The sequence below is a fragment of the Vulpes lagopus genome, chromosome 14, assembly GCF_018345385.1.
Source record: "Vulpes lagopus strain Blue_001 chromosome 14, ASM1834538v1, whole genome shotgun sequence".
Classification (NCBI taxonomy): domain Eukaryota; kingdom Metazoa; phylum Chordata; class Mammalia; order Carnivora; family Canidae; genus Vulpes; species Vulpes lagopus.
Window position 1 is genome coordinate 30137164 of NC_054837.1, and position 17534 is coordinate 30154697.

The 17534-nt window shown below is 50.0% G+C and overlaps 1 protein-coding gene across 4 annotated transcripts in view; it reads right to left on the reverse strand.

Moving 5' to 3' along the window:
- ABCB9 (ATP binding cassette subfamily B member 9) overlaps window positions 1-17534 on the reverse strand; it is a 39895-nt gene that overhangs the window by 16685 nt on the left and 5676 nt on the right. For 2 of the 4 annotated variants that reach the window (XM_041729053.1, XM_041729054.1), the window contains exons 2-5: window positions 7000-7684; window positions 1860-1974; window positions 1162-1292; window positions 14-219 (exon numbers count right to left, since the gene is read on the reverse strand). In XM_041729053.1, the coding sequence (XP_041584987.1) occupies window positions 14-219; window positions 1162-1292; window positions 1860-1974; window positions 7000-7600 (1053 nt within the window). In that variant the 5' untranslated portion in view covers window positions 7601-7684. Of the gene's footprint in view, window positions 1-13; window positions 220-1161; window positions 1293-1859; window positions 1975-6999; window positions 7685-13708; window positions 13879-17534 lie in introns of those variants that run through there. The other 2 variants (XM_041729051.1, XM_041729052.1) reach the window with 2 other exon arrangements.

Below are 17534 nucleotides of genomic sequence, written 5' to 3' on the forward strand. Positions count from 1 at the left end.
AGGTGGGGCCTACCTTGTAGTACTTGCCGTAGATGTCAGACACCATCATGATGATGGGGAAGCCCATGAACGTGACCAAGGAGAGCTGCCACGAGAGGCTGAACATGAAGACCACCACGCCTGTGACCTTGACCGTGTTCCGTAGGAAGATGTTGATGTTCTGGGAAACCAAGTCGCTGACCATGGTGGTGTCCGAGGTGAGGCGGGAGATGAGGTCCCCTGGAACACAGGCAGCTCAGTTCCCAGTGTGACAACGGGGCCATGCTTGGTGGCAGGGGATGGGTGGCAGGGGATGAGAGATGGGGGGGGGGGCACTAAGGTGCTTCCAAGATAGGCACCAGGGGGCGTGGGTCTTCCTGGCCTTCCAGGTGGGGAGTGGAGGGGAGGGAAGAAGACATCCCTCCAGGGCTGCTCTGAGCCCAGCCTTCCTTACTAGCATCTCGTGACACCACATCCCACAGTCCAGGAGAGACAGCAGAGGTTCAGAAAGGGAAGCTTCAGGTAGCACCCCACGGTCTGTCCCTGATGGAGCCAGAACCAAACCCATATCTCCTCCCTGTCACTGGCATAGGGAATAAATCCTCTCTTACCCATGGAGAGAAACAATCATCTAGGTTGGGGGTGGAGAAACTTTTAGCTCTCGCTGGGCTAAGAGCTTCCCAACTCCCCCTACTAGCTCCTACAGCTGTTCCCATTTTAGAGATGAGAAAACAGAGGCTCAGAGAGGTTAGGTCAGGGAATGGTGGAATTAGGGCTGAGACGTGGGCCAGCTGGTCTCAGAATCTGGGATCTTGGCCGGACACTGTACTGCTCTCCCTGTTCTGCCCTGTACCCTGCCCCTCACCCCTCGCCAGAGCTGAGCCTCTCAGGCCACAGGCTTGGCTAGTCCTGGCCCTGTGGTTTCCAGAGAACAGCAGAAAGCAAGGCTTTGGCTCCTGCATAGATCTCGGGTGGCCTGGCCATGGTCCTCCTGCAGTGGCCACAGCCCATACCCAAACCTCAGCCAGCAGGCCAGCTTCCCGGCCTCAGGCAGGGCCTCCCGGGCTGCTTCTATCCTGAACAGGAGAGCAGGAAAAGCCAGCCATCTAGTCCCTCAATGTGAGACAAGCCCACCCTGGCTTGGCCCCCCTGGAAGTTACCCCAGACCGCAGGAGGACCAACCTGTGCGATTCTCATCAAAGAAGCTCATCTCCTGGGACACCAGTGAGCGGAAGAGACGGTTTCGAAGGCGAATGTTCAGTCTGGCAAATATGAGGGTAAAAATGCCACCCCGAATACCTGCGGCAAATGAGCTAATTGCAGATAAGAGATGTTATATATAGCACGACGTCCTTGCGACAACCAACAGTCATAACCCGGCTGCCCCCTCCCGCTGCTGGCAGGCGTGGGCCACTTGCAGGGCAGAGACAGGGAGGGACCTGACCTTGAGCCCCTTTCTAGGGCTGGCACCACCACACAGTCTCCCTTGTTCCCTAATGAGTCCCCAAGATGAGGGCAAAGAGGACTGTGTTTACTGGGGACTAGGGGTCTGATTTTGCCAGCCGGACCCCTCTTCCTTCCAGAACAGCACAGACTGTTTTCTACTTGGAGAGTAGCCAGGCAGGGTGAACGGGGTACCCTCGAGGACCAAAGCCAATTTTAGGGGCAAGAGGGTATGGCTTGAGGGGATTGTTCTAATCAAGTGGATATGGGTTCTAAGCCAGTTTGGTTGCTGGTTACCACGATGACCAGCTGAGTGACAGGCTCACCTGGGGCATTTCTTGGGCCACCCTGACCTATTTTCCCTTAGGAGCTGGCCCCTGACCTCCCTCCCCTGCTGCGGGCCTGGAGGGGCAGGGCGTGGGGTGTGAGCAGGCTACCTGCCGATAGCCAGCAGACACATGACAATGACCGCCGTGCTGAACTGCTCCATGCTCTTCTGGATGACGATGCCATCAATGGCCCGGCCGGTGTAGTAGGGAAGGAAGGTCTCTCCTGCCAGGGGACACGGTGGGCTCAGGGGGCATCTGCAGCAGGGGGGCCCATACCCTTCCTCACAAGCCTCTGGAAGCCTGCACACCACCGGCTCTGCTCACTCCACCGAAGGGGTTTTCTCTCTTGGCAAACTCTTGCTTCTCACCATGGCAGGAGGCAGGGTGGGGGCCCATAGTGCTTAATGCCCCCCTCTTTTGAGAGAACAGGAACACAGGAAACAGGGTTATTCAATCTATACAGACTGGCTCAGTCCTGTTAACAACGCTACCAGGCCTGAGCACACAGCCGTGAGACTCCTGTGCGCTGTTTCATTCCCTCTGCAGGACTCTGCAGCTGGTCCCATTATCACTCCATTTTACAGATGAAGACAGCGAAGCTGAAAGATGAGGCGATGCTCACTGGACCACATGGCCAAAGTTCACTTCCTTCTGACTGGTGAAGGGCTCAGAATCCAAATTCTAGAACCTCAGAATATGTGGATATTCTGGTTCCAAGCAATGCTGGAAGTTGCCACCCAGCCCCTCTTGGTGGAGTGCCTTACAGTTTGCCATATTATTTCGTACCCATTTTTCCTACCTTATCTTCAGGACAATGCGGGTTGGGTGGGGTAGGAAGAGGGGGCGAGTAGGACATCATCCCCATTTCAGAAGTGAACGGAGACTCCGAGGCTGAATAATTTGCCTGAGGTCACACAGCACAGGGTGGTAAAAGGAAGGGCCAGGACTCAAACCCAAACTGGCCTCCCATTTGGGGGCTCTTTCCTATCCCTTCCCTCCCAATAATCCAGAAGGCTTGCTCTCATCTTGTGGGAATGAGGGACATGGATCTGAAGGTGGTCAGACCAGGTGTCCTCACGGTCACTACAGTTCTTTCCGTGGGCACAGCCTGGCATACAGTAGGCACTCAGTAAGGGTCAGTGAACGAATCCTGGGCAGGTCTTGCCTGCCCCTTCCTGGCCAGGTGTGCGTGACCGGCTCTGCCTTCTGTGGGCTTCTGCTGCCCTCTGCTGGTCTTGGTGCAGGGACCACAGGGTGGGAATGTAGAAAACTCGGTCCCCTCAGTCCTCCGCTAGGTGGCGTCTTTCACCTCCACTGTGGAGTCCACCGGAGCTAAAGTTCAGCCTCAGTTTACCCGAGGAAGAAAAGGCGAGCTCCAACACCCATGATAATATTATGCACAACAGACACTTAACGGAGCCCTTCCTGGGTAATGGGAACTGCACTGAGCACGTGCGCAAACCCTTGCTGAATCTGCACAAGAATCACAGGAAACTCCAATCCACTGGCATATTCTGTGGCTTCACCTTCAAAATACAGTTGACCTTTGAACGACTTGGGTTTGAATTGCGCAGGTCTGCTTACACGCGGGGTTTTTTTCCCATAAATATGGTACAGGACTGTCAATGTATTTTCCCTATGATTTTTCTTAGTAACGTCTTTCCTGTAGCTTCCTTTATTGTAAGAATAGGGTATATAATACATAGAACATATAAAATACATGCTAATCTCCTGGTTTATGTGATCAGTAAGGCTTCTGATCAACAGTAGGCTGCTAGTAGTTAAGCCCTGGGGGAGTCAAGTTAGATGTGAGGGTTTCAACCACTCCCCGCATTGTTCAAGAGTCAACAGTATCTCCAGAATCCAACAGAAACCAGTCTATTTTCCACTCGACACACAGCAGGGCCCCACGAAATCTAGGTCAGACCTTGTCACTCCTTAGGCATCCATCTCATTCAGGGTAAAAGCCAAAGCCCTCAGAGTGGCCAATGGTGCACTACATGATCAGGCACCTGCTACTGCCTCGACTTCATCTTCTACTCTCTTTCTGCTTCTTCCACTCCCTCCACACACATTCCTCCAGCTACACTGGCGTCTTTGCTATCCCCCTACCCCCTTTTTAAGATTTTATTTATTTATTCATGAGAGACACACACAGAGAGGCAGAGACACAGGCAGAGGGAGAAGCAGGCTCCTCACAGGGAGCCCGATGTGGGACTAGATCCCCGGATCGGGATCACACCCTGAGCTGAAGGCAGATGTTCAACTGATGAGCCACCCAAGCATCCCCTCTTTGTTATTCCTTTCGCAAGTAGGCACCTTTCTGCCTCAGGACCTTTGCACAGACTGTTCCCTCTGCCTAGAGCATTGTTAACCTGGGTATCTGCTCCCTCATCTCTTCCAAGACTCAAATGCCCTCCAACAATCCCATAGGTGTGGTATTATCATTCTTCCCATTTTAAAGATGAGGAAACCAAGGCTCAGGTTAAGTCACTTGCTCAAGGTTTTCTACTGGGGTTGCTGTGAAATCCATATAAAAGAATTTCAATTAAAAAAAAAAAGAATTTTGGGATCCCTGGGTGGCGCAGTGGTTTGGCGCCTGCCTTTGGCCCAGGGCGCGATCCTGGAGACCCGGGATCGAATCCCACATCGGGCTCCCTGTGCATGGAGCCTGCTTCTCCCTCTACCTGTGTCTCTGCCTCTCTCTCTCTCTCTCTCTGTGACTATCATAAATAAATAAAAATTTAAAAAAAAGAATTTCAATTTAATAGGAGATGCTCATGGGCAGCCTGGGTGGCTCAGCAGTTTAGCACCGCCTTCGGCCCAGGGTATGATCCTGGAGACCCGGGATCAAGGCCCACATCGGGCTCCCTGCATGGAGAGCCTGCTTCTCCCTCTGCCTGAGTTTCTGCCTCTCTCTCTCTGCCTGTGTCTCTCATGAATAAATAAATAAATTCTAAAAAATAAAAAAAAATAAAAATAAATTATAATTAAAAAAATAATAGGAGATGCTCTGCACTAAAACTAACCTTTTGTCACAATGGGCAGTTTTCCTTTTAGATTAGGAGGTTTCAGGGATCCCTGGGTGGTGCAGCGGTTTGGCGCCTGCCTTTGGCCCAGGGCGCGATCCTGGAGACCCGGGATCGAATCCCACATCGGGCTCCCGGTGCATGGAGCCTGCTTCTCCCTCTGCCTGTGTCTCTGCCTCTCTCTCTCTGTGACTATCATAAGTAAATAAATAAAGTTATATAAAAAAAAAAATTTAGATTAGGAGGTTTCAAAAAAAGCTGGCCCCACCTGGGTACTTGTTGTTGGAGAATAATTATCCATAGTCACAGTCCCTAACCTGTGTGGAGCAGCATGCTATAGCTTACCCAACTCTCACAAGAGCCCAACAAAACCCCACTTTTGGGATGAGAAACGGAGGTGTGGCCAGGTTCACTAACCTTGCTTCAAGTTATCAGTGTAGTTGGGGGCCTGATCTCAAGTCCAAGCCCTTAACCTCGCTGCAATCCTACAGGCTGGCAAACTCTGCCAGGCTATATTTTAGGACATCTTTATTCCCCGAGCTCACAGCAGCTGACAACAGGGCCCCAGCAGGAGGGGGGAAATGAGGTCATGGGTGACATCTGCCCACATAGGCAGGATGGTCATGTGTTCCTTCATTCAGTCAGCATGCCTCTGTGCCAGGTTTTGGTGGGGGGACTCCAAGGGCCTCAAAGCCTGGTAGTGGAGGGAGGACAGTAGGCACATGACTTTCACATCACCAGTGCTACAACCAAGGTGCAGATAAAAGGTCACAATCAGTAGACTCCAAGAAGGCTTCTCGGAGGAGGAGACAATTTGGACCTTGAGACATGAGTGGGAGAAACTATCTTGTTAAATGAAAAGGGGTCATCCCAATATCCACAGTCACTACAATTTATTGGGAACTTTCTATGTGCAGGACCTGTCTGCAGTGTCTTATTCATATTAACTTATTGAACCTCATAAGCCCCTATTGTGTTGGGTACTTTTATGATGCCCATTTTATAGATGAGGAGACTGAGACCTAGCAAGATTAAGTAACTTGCATAAAACCACACAGCCGTTGAGGGGTTGGGGCTGAGAGGGCAGAGGGGCAGCTCTGGGGCTTGCCTGTCATCTCTGAGAACATTCTGGCTTTGGGGCTGCTCCCAGATGCTGTCTGTTAAATATATAACAACTCAAAAAGGCTGACATTCCTGAGCAATTGCTGTATCGTACCAAGCTCTGTACCTGTCCTTCTATATGTTTTATTCAAGCTTTCCAATGTCATGAAACATGGATGATGCTAACAATCCCCATTTCACAGAAGCAAGACTCTGAGAGGTCCAATTACTTGCCCACAGGCACACAGCCAGGTAAGGAAGAGGACTACAATGCATGTCCAGAACTTGTTGCCCCTCAAACCCATGGCATTTTGACCTTGAGATGTCACCTTCCCACCCGCCTTGTCCAAGCAAGTGCTCTCACACTGTTTGGGCCAGAGCCATAGAAACAAATACATTTTACATGACAAACCAGGACACACGTACATAGAGAGGCACATGTAACTAAGATAAAAGTTTCACCAAACACTACTTACTCTTACTACAGTCTACATAGTCTGACAATCTCTTGTATATTCTGCTTTGTTACAAGAAATGCTTTGACCCAGTGATGCCACTTCCAGGAATTTATCCTACAATTATACCCACATTTATACGTGTATGGACAACATTATTTTACTGCAAGAGAAAGGACTCAAAATGACTCAAGGGGCCAATAAAAGGAGACCAACTCAATAATCTTTGATATGGCCTTATAGTGGACTATTATACAGCCAAATAAAAGAATGAGGCAGTGATTGGAAATTTCTAAAATATATTGTTAAGTGGAAAAAAACAGACACAAAATACCATGTGAGAGGTAGTGAGATTAACAGGTTTGTTTTCACCTGTAGCTTCCATTGGAAACACTGGAAGAATATACAAGGAATGAATAAAAGTCGTCTTCCACCCACGTGGAAGCTTCCCGAACACTTTCCTGTAGTTAGCCATAGGCAGGGAGATCAGGGTGGTCAGAGGCAGAATTAGGGATGAAACTCTCAATATTTACCTTTTCACACCAATCTGATGTTTCAACCATGTGACTAAAACGTTAAAGATCTGAGAGGAAGTAAGCGGTGGTTAGGGCCTCCTAAATCACTTTCCTGGGTACGTGCCAGGCCCCCTCGCTCCCCACTTACCCAGAGCTGCCACGATGAGGAAGAAGGAGGCCGCCACGAGGAAGGCCACATCAGGCTTGGTGTAGGACAGCAGCTTTTGGAGCGTAGCCCCAGATGCCTGCTCCCGTGGGGGCCGGTCCTCCCCAGGGAAGCCCTCCGCCTCAGCCTCTGTCCCCGGCTCCAGGGCCTTGGCGTCCGGCCGCACTGTGGACAGCAGCCACCAGAGCAGGAAGGACGCAGCGAGCGAGACGTACGTCCACACGAAGAGGGCCCAGAACCACGGGTCCCGGACCGGCTTGCGTACCTCGGAGAAGAGCAGCAGCTTCACCATGGTATAGATGCCCACGAAGAGGCATACGAGGGCAATGACTGTCCAGGAGGCCCGAAGCCGCCGAGGCCCCAGGGCGCTGTTCTTGGCCACACCAATGGTGGCTCCCAGCAGCAGGCAGCTGCGGTACAGGCAGGCTGCCCAGAGGTCCAGTACTGAGTCAAAGATGTTGAAATGACGGATGTCCTCCAGTAGGCTGCGGTCCAGGTGGCTAAGGATGTAGATGGCTGTGGTCATGCCGACATCCATGCTCATGAAGGCCAGGGTCACCACCACTGCCTTCCACAGCTGCATCCTGCTGGCTGGCGGTGGGCAGGTGCTGAGGAGTGGGCTCTAGCTCATGGGGGCAAGGCCATTGTCCATGGGATGAGGCCAGACCTATAGGGGCAACAAGGCAAAGAGTTCAAGTTTGTGACTTGTTAGCTGTGTGACTGTGAGCAAGTCACTTGAACCTCCGTGCCTCGGTCTCATCTGTAGGATGGCAATGACAAGGGTACTGAAGTCACAGGACTGTTGTGAAGATCCCATTCATTTAAGGAATGTTTATGGAGTACCAATGTTTATTGGATGGGCCAGACTTTATTCTTTGTTTTGGGACTTAACAATGAATAAAACCAAAGATCCCTGATTTTGTGGAGATGATACACCCATGTCAGAGACAGAGAGACATAATAAGTAAATGAAACAGTATGTTAAGAGATAAGGGCTAGGGGAGGAATGGGGTGTAGGGGATGGGAGGTGATAGGTAGGTAAGAGCAATTATAAATTGGGGGTCCAGGGAGACCTCACTGTAAAGATAACACTTGAACAAGATTGAAAAGAAATGGGGTGTCTGGGTGACTCAGTTGGTTGAGCGTCTGCCTTCGACTCAGGTCATGATCTCAGGGTCCTGGGATTGAGCCTCACATCGGGCTCCCTGCTCAGTGGGGAGTTTGCTTCTCCCTCTCCCCCTGCTCATGCTATCTTTTTCTCAAATAAATAAAATCTTTAAAAAAGAAAAAAAAAAAGCCTGAAAGGAGGTGAGGGAGTCCACCACGTGGTATCTGGGGGGAAAGCATCTGCTGGAGGAACAGATGGTGCCACAGCCCTGAGGTAGGGTATGCTGATGTGCTTGAAGGAGGCAAGGACCCCATGGGGTCAGGGAGGGGAGGGTATGGGCATCTGTAGGATTTTTCAGATGAAATAGAGATAAGCAAGAGGGCAATAAATGGTCACTGCTTTTACTACTAGTATTAGCATAAGTTGTACTACAATACATCACTACTAATTCCTCTGAACCTGTTTCCTCATTTTTAAAACAGCATGAGTTTCAGTGCATGAACATGTTCTGGGCACAAAGCCTAGCACATAATAATTGTTGATTGTTACCACTGTATACAGTGGGTGCTTAATAAATGTTTGCTTACTTCTCTCCTCCCTAAATCAGGCCTTGGGGACAAATGAACTTTTACTTTCTCAGACCAAGATAGGGGGTGGCTGCAGGCCCTAGAGAAATCCAGGGACTTTTGCATCTGCCTGGAAGTTTCCAGAATATCTTCCTTCAGCCCAGGCTGCCCTTCACCCCCAGACTAAGGCCCTTTTGGCTTTCTGGAGCTTGATGTCCACTTTGTTCAAACCCTCCACATTGGGCCCTCTGGTACTGAGCCAGTGCCTAGGAGACCCCAGAAGCTGCAGGTACACCATAGGATGTGGGCCTGGTGGCAAGTTTGGAAGTGGGGTCTATCCAGGGCAGGATGGAGACTGGACTGCGGGTGCACCACTGAGTGCTACCTCTTTACTTGGGTCCATCCCTTTTCTTCCTGGGGTCTTTGTCTTCCCATCTGCAAAGTGGGCAAAGTTCTGGAGTCCCCAAGTGGAGAGGGGTAGCATGGAACACCAGGAGCAGTCACTCTGGGTAGTGACTGGGAAAGGGTCAGCTCTGGTGCCCAAAGGCTATTGGCTCATGTTCTGGAATGACAGAAACCCCACACATCCCATGAGGCAGTTGTTTCCACATTCCCATATATAGTTGGGGAAACTGAGGCACAGGGAGGTTAAAGCATGTGCCCCATATCACTCTGCCAACAAAGGCCCAAGCCAGGACTTGAGCCAGTATGTGAAAGATCCCACCACCTAACTCTCAACCTCTGTACTGCATGCCTGGCACACATCAGGTGACTAATAAGTATAAGCAAACAGTTATGTAACACAGCCCTTCCTGTGGGCCTGGCCTTTTTTTTTTTTTTTCTTTTTAGATTTTATTGGGGGACGTCTGGATGGCTCAGTGGCTGAGCATCTGCCCTTAGTTGAGGGAGTAATCCTGGGGTCCTGGGACAGAGTCTCATATCGGGCTCCCTGTAGGGAGCCTGCTTGTCCCTCTGCCTATGTCTCTGCCTCTCTCTCTGGGTCTCTCATGAATAAATTTTATTCACCCAGGCATTCCATGGGCCTGGCCTTTTATATAATTAAATTTTTTTTTCTAAATAGCATTTTATTTATTTTATTTATTTAATTTATTTATTTATTTTATTTTTTATTTTATTATTTAATTTAATTTTATTTATTTAATTTTTATTCTATTCTATTCTATTCTATTCTATTTTTTATTTATTTTATTTTATTTTATTTTTTATTTTATATTTTATTTTATTTTTTTATTTTATATTTTATTTTATTTATTTATTTATTTATTTATTTATTTATTTATTTATTTATTTATTTTTAAGTAGGCTCCATGCCCAGCATGGGGCTTGAACTCACGACCCTGAGATCAAGAGTTGCATGCACTACCGATGGAACTAGCCAGGTGCCCCAGGCCTGGCCTTTTATATAGGCCTTGCACTTATATGTGTTTGCTTATTTAATCCTTGCAACAACTCGTGAGATTTGTACTATCGTCATCCCCATTTAGCAGATGGAGAAATTGAATCCCAGAGAAGTTACAGACTTGTGCAAGATCATACAACTGGTGAGTAGCAGAGCTAGGATTTGAACCCAGAGCTTTCTGGCTCCAGAATCTGTGCTCTACACTATTAAGCTAAAACACTTATCAATATATCAAGTCCTAGGGCACGTGGACAGCTCAGTGGTTGAGTGTCTGCCTTTGGCTCGGATCATGATTCCGGGGTCCTGGGATCAAGTCCCACATCAGGTTCCCCACAGGGAGCCTGCTTCTCCCTCTGCTAGTGCTGATAAGGAGTGTTTGTCAAAGGAAAATAGAATCTGCATCAGAGGCAGAGTGGCTGGCATCCGTGATGAGGGTAACAGTGACAGCAACAGTACCAGTCACTGACCCTGACTGATGTAAACGTGTGTTTAACACTGTTCTGAGTGATTTAAATGCATAAATCGGGATCCCTGGGTGGCGCAGCGGTTTGGTGCCTGCCTTTGGCCCAGGGCGCGATCCTGGAGACCCGGGATCGAATCCCACGTCGGGCTTCCGGTGCATGGAGCCTGCTTCTCCCTCTGCCTGTGTCTCTGCCTCTCTCTCTCTCTCTCTCTGTGTGACTATCATAAATAAATAAAAATTTAAATGCATAAATCTTCACAAAAATCCTGTGAGGTAGGTTTTCTTATTATCCCCATTTTACAATCAAGAAAACTGAGGCACAGAGAGGTTAAATGAACTGTCCCAGATCACACAGCTAGGAAGTGGCAGAGCTGGGATGTGAACCCAGGCTGTGAAGTTCCAAAGTCTGTGTTCTCAAATCCAAAGCACTAATGCCTCAAAGAAGCCTCTCCAGGGGTAGGCAAGACCCTCTAATGATGCTCCAGGTGGGCGGGTCTGAGATGCAGAAAGGACCCAGGGGCGTGACAGTCCCCAAACCTGGGCCCCGCCTAGAGCCCAGCACCTCCAGGTAGACTCAAGTCAGTGCCAGAGAAGGCTCTTTTGTCAGCAGCTGCACCCTTCAAGGGAAGCCAGGGCCGAATGGACCAAGGGCAGGGGATGGAGCAGGGGTGGGGATGGGGGAAGCAGACACCACCCGCCCGGTCCCTTGTTCTACCCCAAGCCCAGCTGGGCTGCTAGCAAAGACTCCAATCTGCTGCAATGCAGAGGCCTCAGGAAGCCAGCGAGTAGGTGAGTCTGAGTCGGAGCCCAGGGAGGGATGCTCCTGGCCCGGTGCCGCACCAGGCCTCCTGGCCAAGCTACTGCCTGCTACCCAGGCCATGCCAGCCACTTCGGCTGTTACTCACCTTTTGGTGGGCACAAGGAGTTCTTTGGCCCTGGAAGGGAGCTGGGGGTTCAGATGTGGGACAGGAGGCAGTTCTGAAAGAGACCAGCTGAGGGACTTGGCCCACACTTCCTGTCCCCACACCCCGTCACTGGGGGAGTTCCTTTCCAGCAAACACCCCTCCACTTGGGGTAATGTCAACCCCATTTGACAGCCACCAACATGGGGACCTCAGCTGTTTATCTTCACTGGAATAAGCAGAGTTTCACACTCCAGTCACACCACAGACTATCTGAACCACAGCATGCAGATGGAGAAACTGAGGCACAGAAAGGCAGTGAAGCCTGTCTGCAGTCACCCAGCAAGCTGAGGACAGAGCAGCTAGAGCACCAGGGTCCCATATTCCCAAGTGCTGAGTCCTTGTGCTCTAGTCTCTGATGGAGCAGAATCCAACTCAGCTCAGGTTACGGCCCTCAGTAGGGACAGGCGACTCTGTTATTTTTAAAGTTACTGAGCAGGACGGTGACGGGGACAAGACCACCAGCCAAGACTGTGAGGAGGAGCTGCTTGGAGGCACATCCTTGCCTGCTCTCCCGCTGCCTGACCTGGAGGATGCAGCTGAGCTCAGGCAGGTGGAGCTGGAGGACAAAGTGTGAGCACATGGGTGACAAGAGTGGCCTGAGGGACAAGGACAAGGTGGTGGCCAGAGGCCAGAGCAGGCACTGCCCAAGATGTGACAGGCCCAGGAAGACAGGGGCAACTCATCTTGCTCCCAGATGCTAAAGAATGGCACAGAGTTAGCAAATGACCCTATCCCCACAGGAGGTCCTGCCAAAGGCTTTTAATCTCAGCAGAAATGGTGGTTGGGGCACCTCTGGCTGTCAGCTGCACAGAGGGAAAGTCTGCAACACCCAGGAGGTAATAAATGACAATTATTATTACCATCATAACAGCTACCATTTATGGAGTGCTACAAACCGCCACACAATGGGCCAAGTGCCCGGCACCTCCCATTCCAGTTCATCCTCGCCACTCTTGTGGGAGGTCCTCACCTAATCACCCCCACTTTGCAGATGGGCAAGCGGAGGCCTGGGGAGGTTAGGCGGCATGCAGAGAAAAGGCAAAGGCAGGACTGAAATCTAGCACTGGACCTCCTGGGTGGGACGTGTCCAGGCTACTTGGGAACCACGACAAAAGGGTCCTCAAGGATCTAGGTGGCCCAAGCAGCTTGGTTCACGCCTCACTTGGTAAACTTTTCACCCCAAAGTTGTCATTGCCCAGCCACAGAAAGGCCCATTCACTGCTCAGCAAACACTGGCTAACAGAGGGTGGTGTCATCCTGAGGCTTGCAGACGTGGGGCCAGGACTGGGCTGAATCCACTTTGTTCCAGCCTGACTCCGGCCTTGCTCAGCCCACCACATCTCATGCTGGCACCTCTCAGAGACTTGGGAAAGTTGTTTCAGGTAACTCGTGGCTCTAGGCGAAGGCAATCTGGGGGAGCTACGACGGCCTTCCTACAACCCTCCTCCCATCACCAGGCACCTGCCCTCTGAAGGGATGGAGGCCACTCTATCTCCAGGGGGTGGGGCAGAGGGTAGAAGATGGTGAATCCTGTCACACCAGCTAAAAGCTATCTTAAATGGCATCAGGCCTGGGAAGGGGGCATCCTGTTTTAACACGGACCCAGAAGTAAGGGAGGAGCCTCTGGAAGCCCACAGGCCTTCTGCCAGGGTGGGTGCGTGTGGAACGTCAGCCCACTGGCCCACGCGGGAGACTGAGGGGAAACGTTGGCCAAGATCCGCAGGCCCAGGTCGCATCCCCACCCCCACCCCCGCCGCCTCTGCCACACTGCCACAGCCAGGGTGCTCAGATCCGTGGGCAGGCGCCGCTGTGGAACGCGCCAGTCCGATCCTGGGGGGCACAGCCATCCCAGGATCCTCCCCAAAAGGCACTCTCACCATTTTCCAAGAGGCAGCGGCGCGTGAGGAGTTAAAAAAAAAAAAAAAAAAGGCAACATTCGCCCTGCGGGCGTGGAAAGGATGCTGCTGCAGGGATGGGGGGCTGGGGCCGCAGCCGAGGGCGCCTGGGGACAGGGGCAGGGGCCAGGAGGCTCCCAGAAGGCTGCCACCTTCAACGGTGAAGCCTACTCTACCTCCGAGGCAGGGGTCCCAGACGCCCCCTGCCTGTGTCCGGCGTGGCACCCCGGGCCGAGAACGACCTGTTCGGGAGTCCCGGGGGCCAAGCTCTTACCTGTTACCTTACCTGACACCAGGTGAGCCGTGGGGAGGGGGCGCAGCGGGCTCGGGTCGTCAGGGGCGCAGGTTCCGTGCAGCTCATTGGAGACTGCACCCGGCGCTGCACTCGCTCCCTCCTCCCGCCGCTCCTCCCCGCCTCTCACCCGCGCTGCGCCGCTGCAAGGTCGGAGCCGAGCGGGGCGGGCGCCGGGGCCAGCTGACGGCAGGGGCGGGGCGGGGCCTCCCGGGAGGGCCCAGAGTTAGCGCCCGCCCACCTGCGGCGAGCCCCGCCCCCGGCGGCCGAGCCCCGCCCCGCCCCGCCCCGCCCCGCCCCGCCCCCCAGCTCTGTGCTGCACGGTCCGGAGGCCCGGGGCCCAACCTGGCCGACGGAAATGGCCTGACCTGGTGGGGGCGCCAGCTCTTTAACGGGTCTTTTCCTCTGGAGGGACAACTTGCCAGCCCATGAGGGTGGGGGTTATGATCTTTCCTTCTTTCCTTCCTTCCTTCCTTCCTTCCTTCCTTCCTTCCTTCCTCCCTCCCTCCCTCTTTGAATTTCTCCCTCTCTCTTTCTTCCAACAAACATTTGTCCAGCACCTACAATGTGCCTTGTGCCATTCTAAGCTTTTGAGATGCAACAGTGAACAGAACAGAATCCCTGCCCTCCTGGAGTTGGCACTCTAGGGAGGGAGTCAAGCAATATATTATAATAAGTAAATTACACCTGTTGGAAGGGAATACATTTTATAGAGGAAAAATAGAGCAGGATGACAGGGATTGGAAGAGGGGAAAGAGCAATACCTCCTGAGTGATTGCTAGGTTCTGGGTGCTAGGAGTAGGCTGAGTGTGAAGAAAAGGAAAACTCCCGTCCTTTGTAGGGTAGAGGAGACAGGAAATCAACAAGTAAACACACAAGATAATTTCATTAAGTGCTAAGTGCCATAAAGGAATAAAACTGGGTGTGGCCATGGAAAATGACACAGGGCTACTTGAGCTGGGAAGGGCACTCTGGGAAACAGTGAGCAGGCTTCTAGGCAAAGGGTGTGGCCTGAACCAAAGCGGGTAGAGAGTATAGTTCAAGGTCCAGCGGGGAGGGAAGTAGGGCAACATATCACTTCACCTCTCCATCCTTCAAAGGCTTAAGGCACTCTGAATTTATTTTTTATTTTTTATTTTTTTTAAGCACTCTGAATTTATAATAGCCTCTGCCACTCCCGTGGGACAACCTCCTTCAAGGAGAATTTGGCAAAAGTCAGACTTTAAAAAACGTTATTTGGGGGAAGCCAGTAGGAATTTCTTCTATAGATAAAAGAAGACTGGTGGCGTCTGGAGCAAAGATAGTAGTTTGCAGATAGTTACTGTAGTAGCAAAACTCTGAAAATAACCTAAGTACCCTTCCATGGGGGAACAGGCCAAATCATTACAGAGCACGGCTCAAAAGAACCACCCTGTGGCAGGGGAAAAAACAGTATATGTATGTATGTATGTATTCATCTGTATACAAAGGTTATATAAAGGTATGGAATGACTTCCTAAATTCATTGAAAACAAGGGATAAAAAAAAGAAAGAAAACAATGGACAGAATAAAGTTGGAGTATGTTAATGTTTTGGCAAAAACAGAAGCAAATATATGATTGTACATGAAGAAAATATCCTGGATGGACTATCCACGAGTCAGAGTGACTCAGAGCTGGGTCCAGATCCAGGCTCTGTTATTTTTGCTGTGTGAAAACAGCCAATACAATATTGAAGGAGAAAAAGAAAGGCTGAGGACTGACGCTACCCAACTTCAAGACTTACTATAAAGCTACAGTAATCAAGACAGTGTGGTTTCGATGAACAAATAGTCACATGGATCAATGGAACAATATAGAGAGTCCAGAAATAGACTCAAATATAGTCAACTGATCTTTGACAAAGGAGCAAAGGCAGTACAATGGAACAAGCACAATCTTTTCAACAAATGATGCCTGACCAACTGGACATCCATGTGCAAAAAAAAAAAAAATCTAGACTCAGATTTTACACCTTTCACAAAAATTAACTCAAAATGGGCCACAGAACTGACTGTAAAATGCAAAACTATAAAACTCTTAGAAGATAAGATAGGAAAAAAATCTAGATTTTGTTGGTTCTGAAGATGATTTTTGGGTGCAACATCTAAGACATGATTCATGAAAAAAACTAATAAGCTGAACTTCATTACAATTAAAAACTTCTGCTCTGCAAAGATACTGTCAAGAGAATAAGACAAACCATAGACTGGGAGAGAGTATTTACCAAAAATATATCCGATAAAGGTCTGTTATCCAAAATACACAAAAATATTTAAAACCCAACAACACCCAAAGATACTGATGCAGTTTTGAAACGCCGGAACACCTGCACCCCAATGTTTCTAGCAGCAATGTCCACAATAGCCAAACTGTGGAAGGAGCCTCAGTGTCCATCGAAAGATGGATAAAGAAGATGTGGTTTATGTATACAATGGAATATTCCTCAGCCATTAGAAACGACAAATACCCAGCATTTGCTTCAACGTGGATGGAACTGGAGGGTATTATGCTGAGTGAAATAAGTCAATCGGAGAAGGACAAACATTATATGGTCTCATTCATTTGGAGAATATAAAAAAATAGTGAAAGGGAATAAAGCGGAAAGGAGTGAAAATATCAGTGAGGATGACAGAACATGAGAGACTCCTAACTCTGGGAAACGAACAAGGGATAGTGGAAAGGGAGGTGGGCGGGGGTTGGGGTTACTGGGTGACGGGCACAGAGGGGCGCAGTTGACAGAATGAGCACTGGGTGATATGCTATATGTTGGCAAATTGAACTCCAAACAAACAAACAAACAAACAAACAAATAAATAAATAAGAAAGGGAGAGCAAAAGCAAGGGGAGGGGCAGAGGGAGAGAGAGAAGCAGCCTCACTGCTGGGCAGGGAGCACCATGTGGGGCTCGATCTCAGGACTCTGGGATCATGACTTGAGCAAAGCCAGACGCTTAACCAACTAAGCCACCCAGGTGCCCCTGGTAGTTTGCTTTTTTTTTTTTTAATTTTTATTTATTTATGATAGTCACACACACACACATACACACACACACAGAGAGAGAGAGAGAGAGGCAGAGACAGAAGCAGGCTCCATGCACCGGGAGCCCGACGTGGGATTCGATCCCAGGTCTCCAGGATCACGCCCTGGGCCAAAGGCAGGAGCCAAACCGCTGCACCACCCAGGGATCCCCTAGTTTGCTTATTTTAATGCTATAAAGAATGTGACCTTTTCACAAAATATAATGTAGTAATGATGATAGGGATTCTTGGTGGGGTCTCAGCAGGAGTTGAAAGTACTGGCCTGTTTTGTGGGTCTTGTCTCCTTGTGAAACATCGGTTTCTCAGAAAGCCCTTCTTATTTTAAAAAGTGATTTTATTTTATTTTTTTTAATTTTTATTTATTATTTATTTATGATAGTCATACACAGAGAGAGAGAGGCAGAGACACAGGCAGAGGGAGAAGCAGGCTCCATGCACCGAGAGCCCGATGTGGGACTCGATCCTGGGTCTCCAGGATCGCGCCCTAGGCCAAAGGCAGGCGCCAAACCGCTGCGCCACCCAGGGATCCCTAAAAAGTGATTTTAGAAACCAAGATCTGGGCACTAGGTGTGGTTGTTTCTTCTGGGGCATTGTTGCCTCTAGGTCGGGTCAGCAATAAGTGTGTGTATGTTCACCTGTGTATCTTCATTAAACTAAATATGAGTTCAAAGAAAAAAAAAACCAACAACAACAAAAAAAAAAACACTGAATTTTAAAAAGAAGCAAAAGACCTGAACAGACACCTCACCAA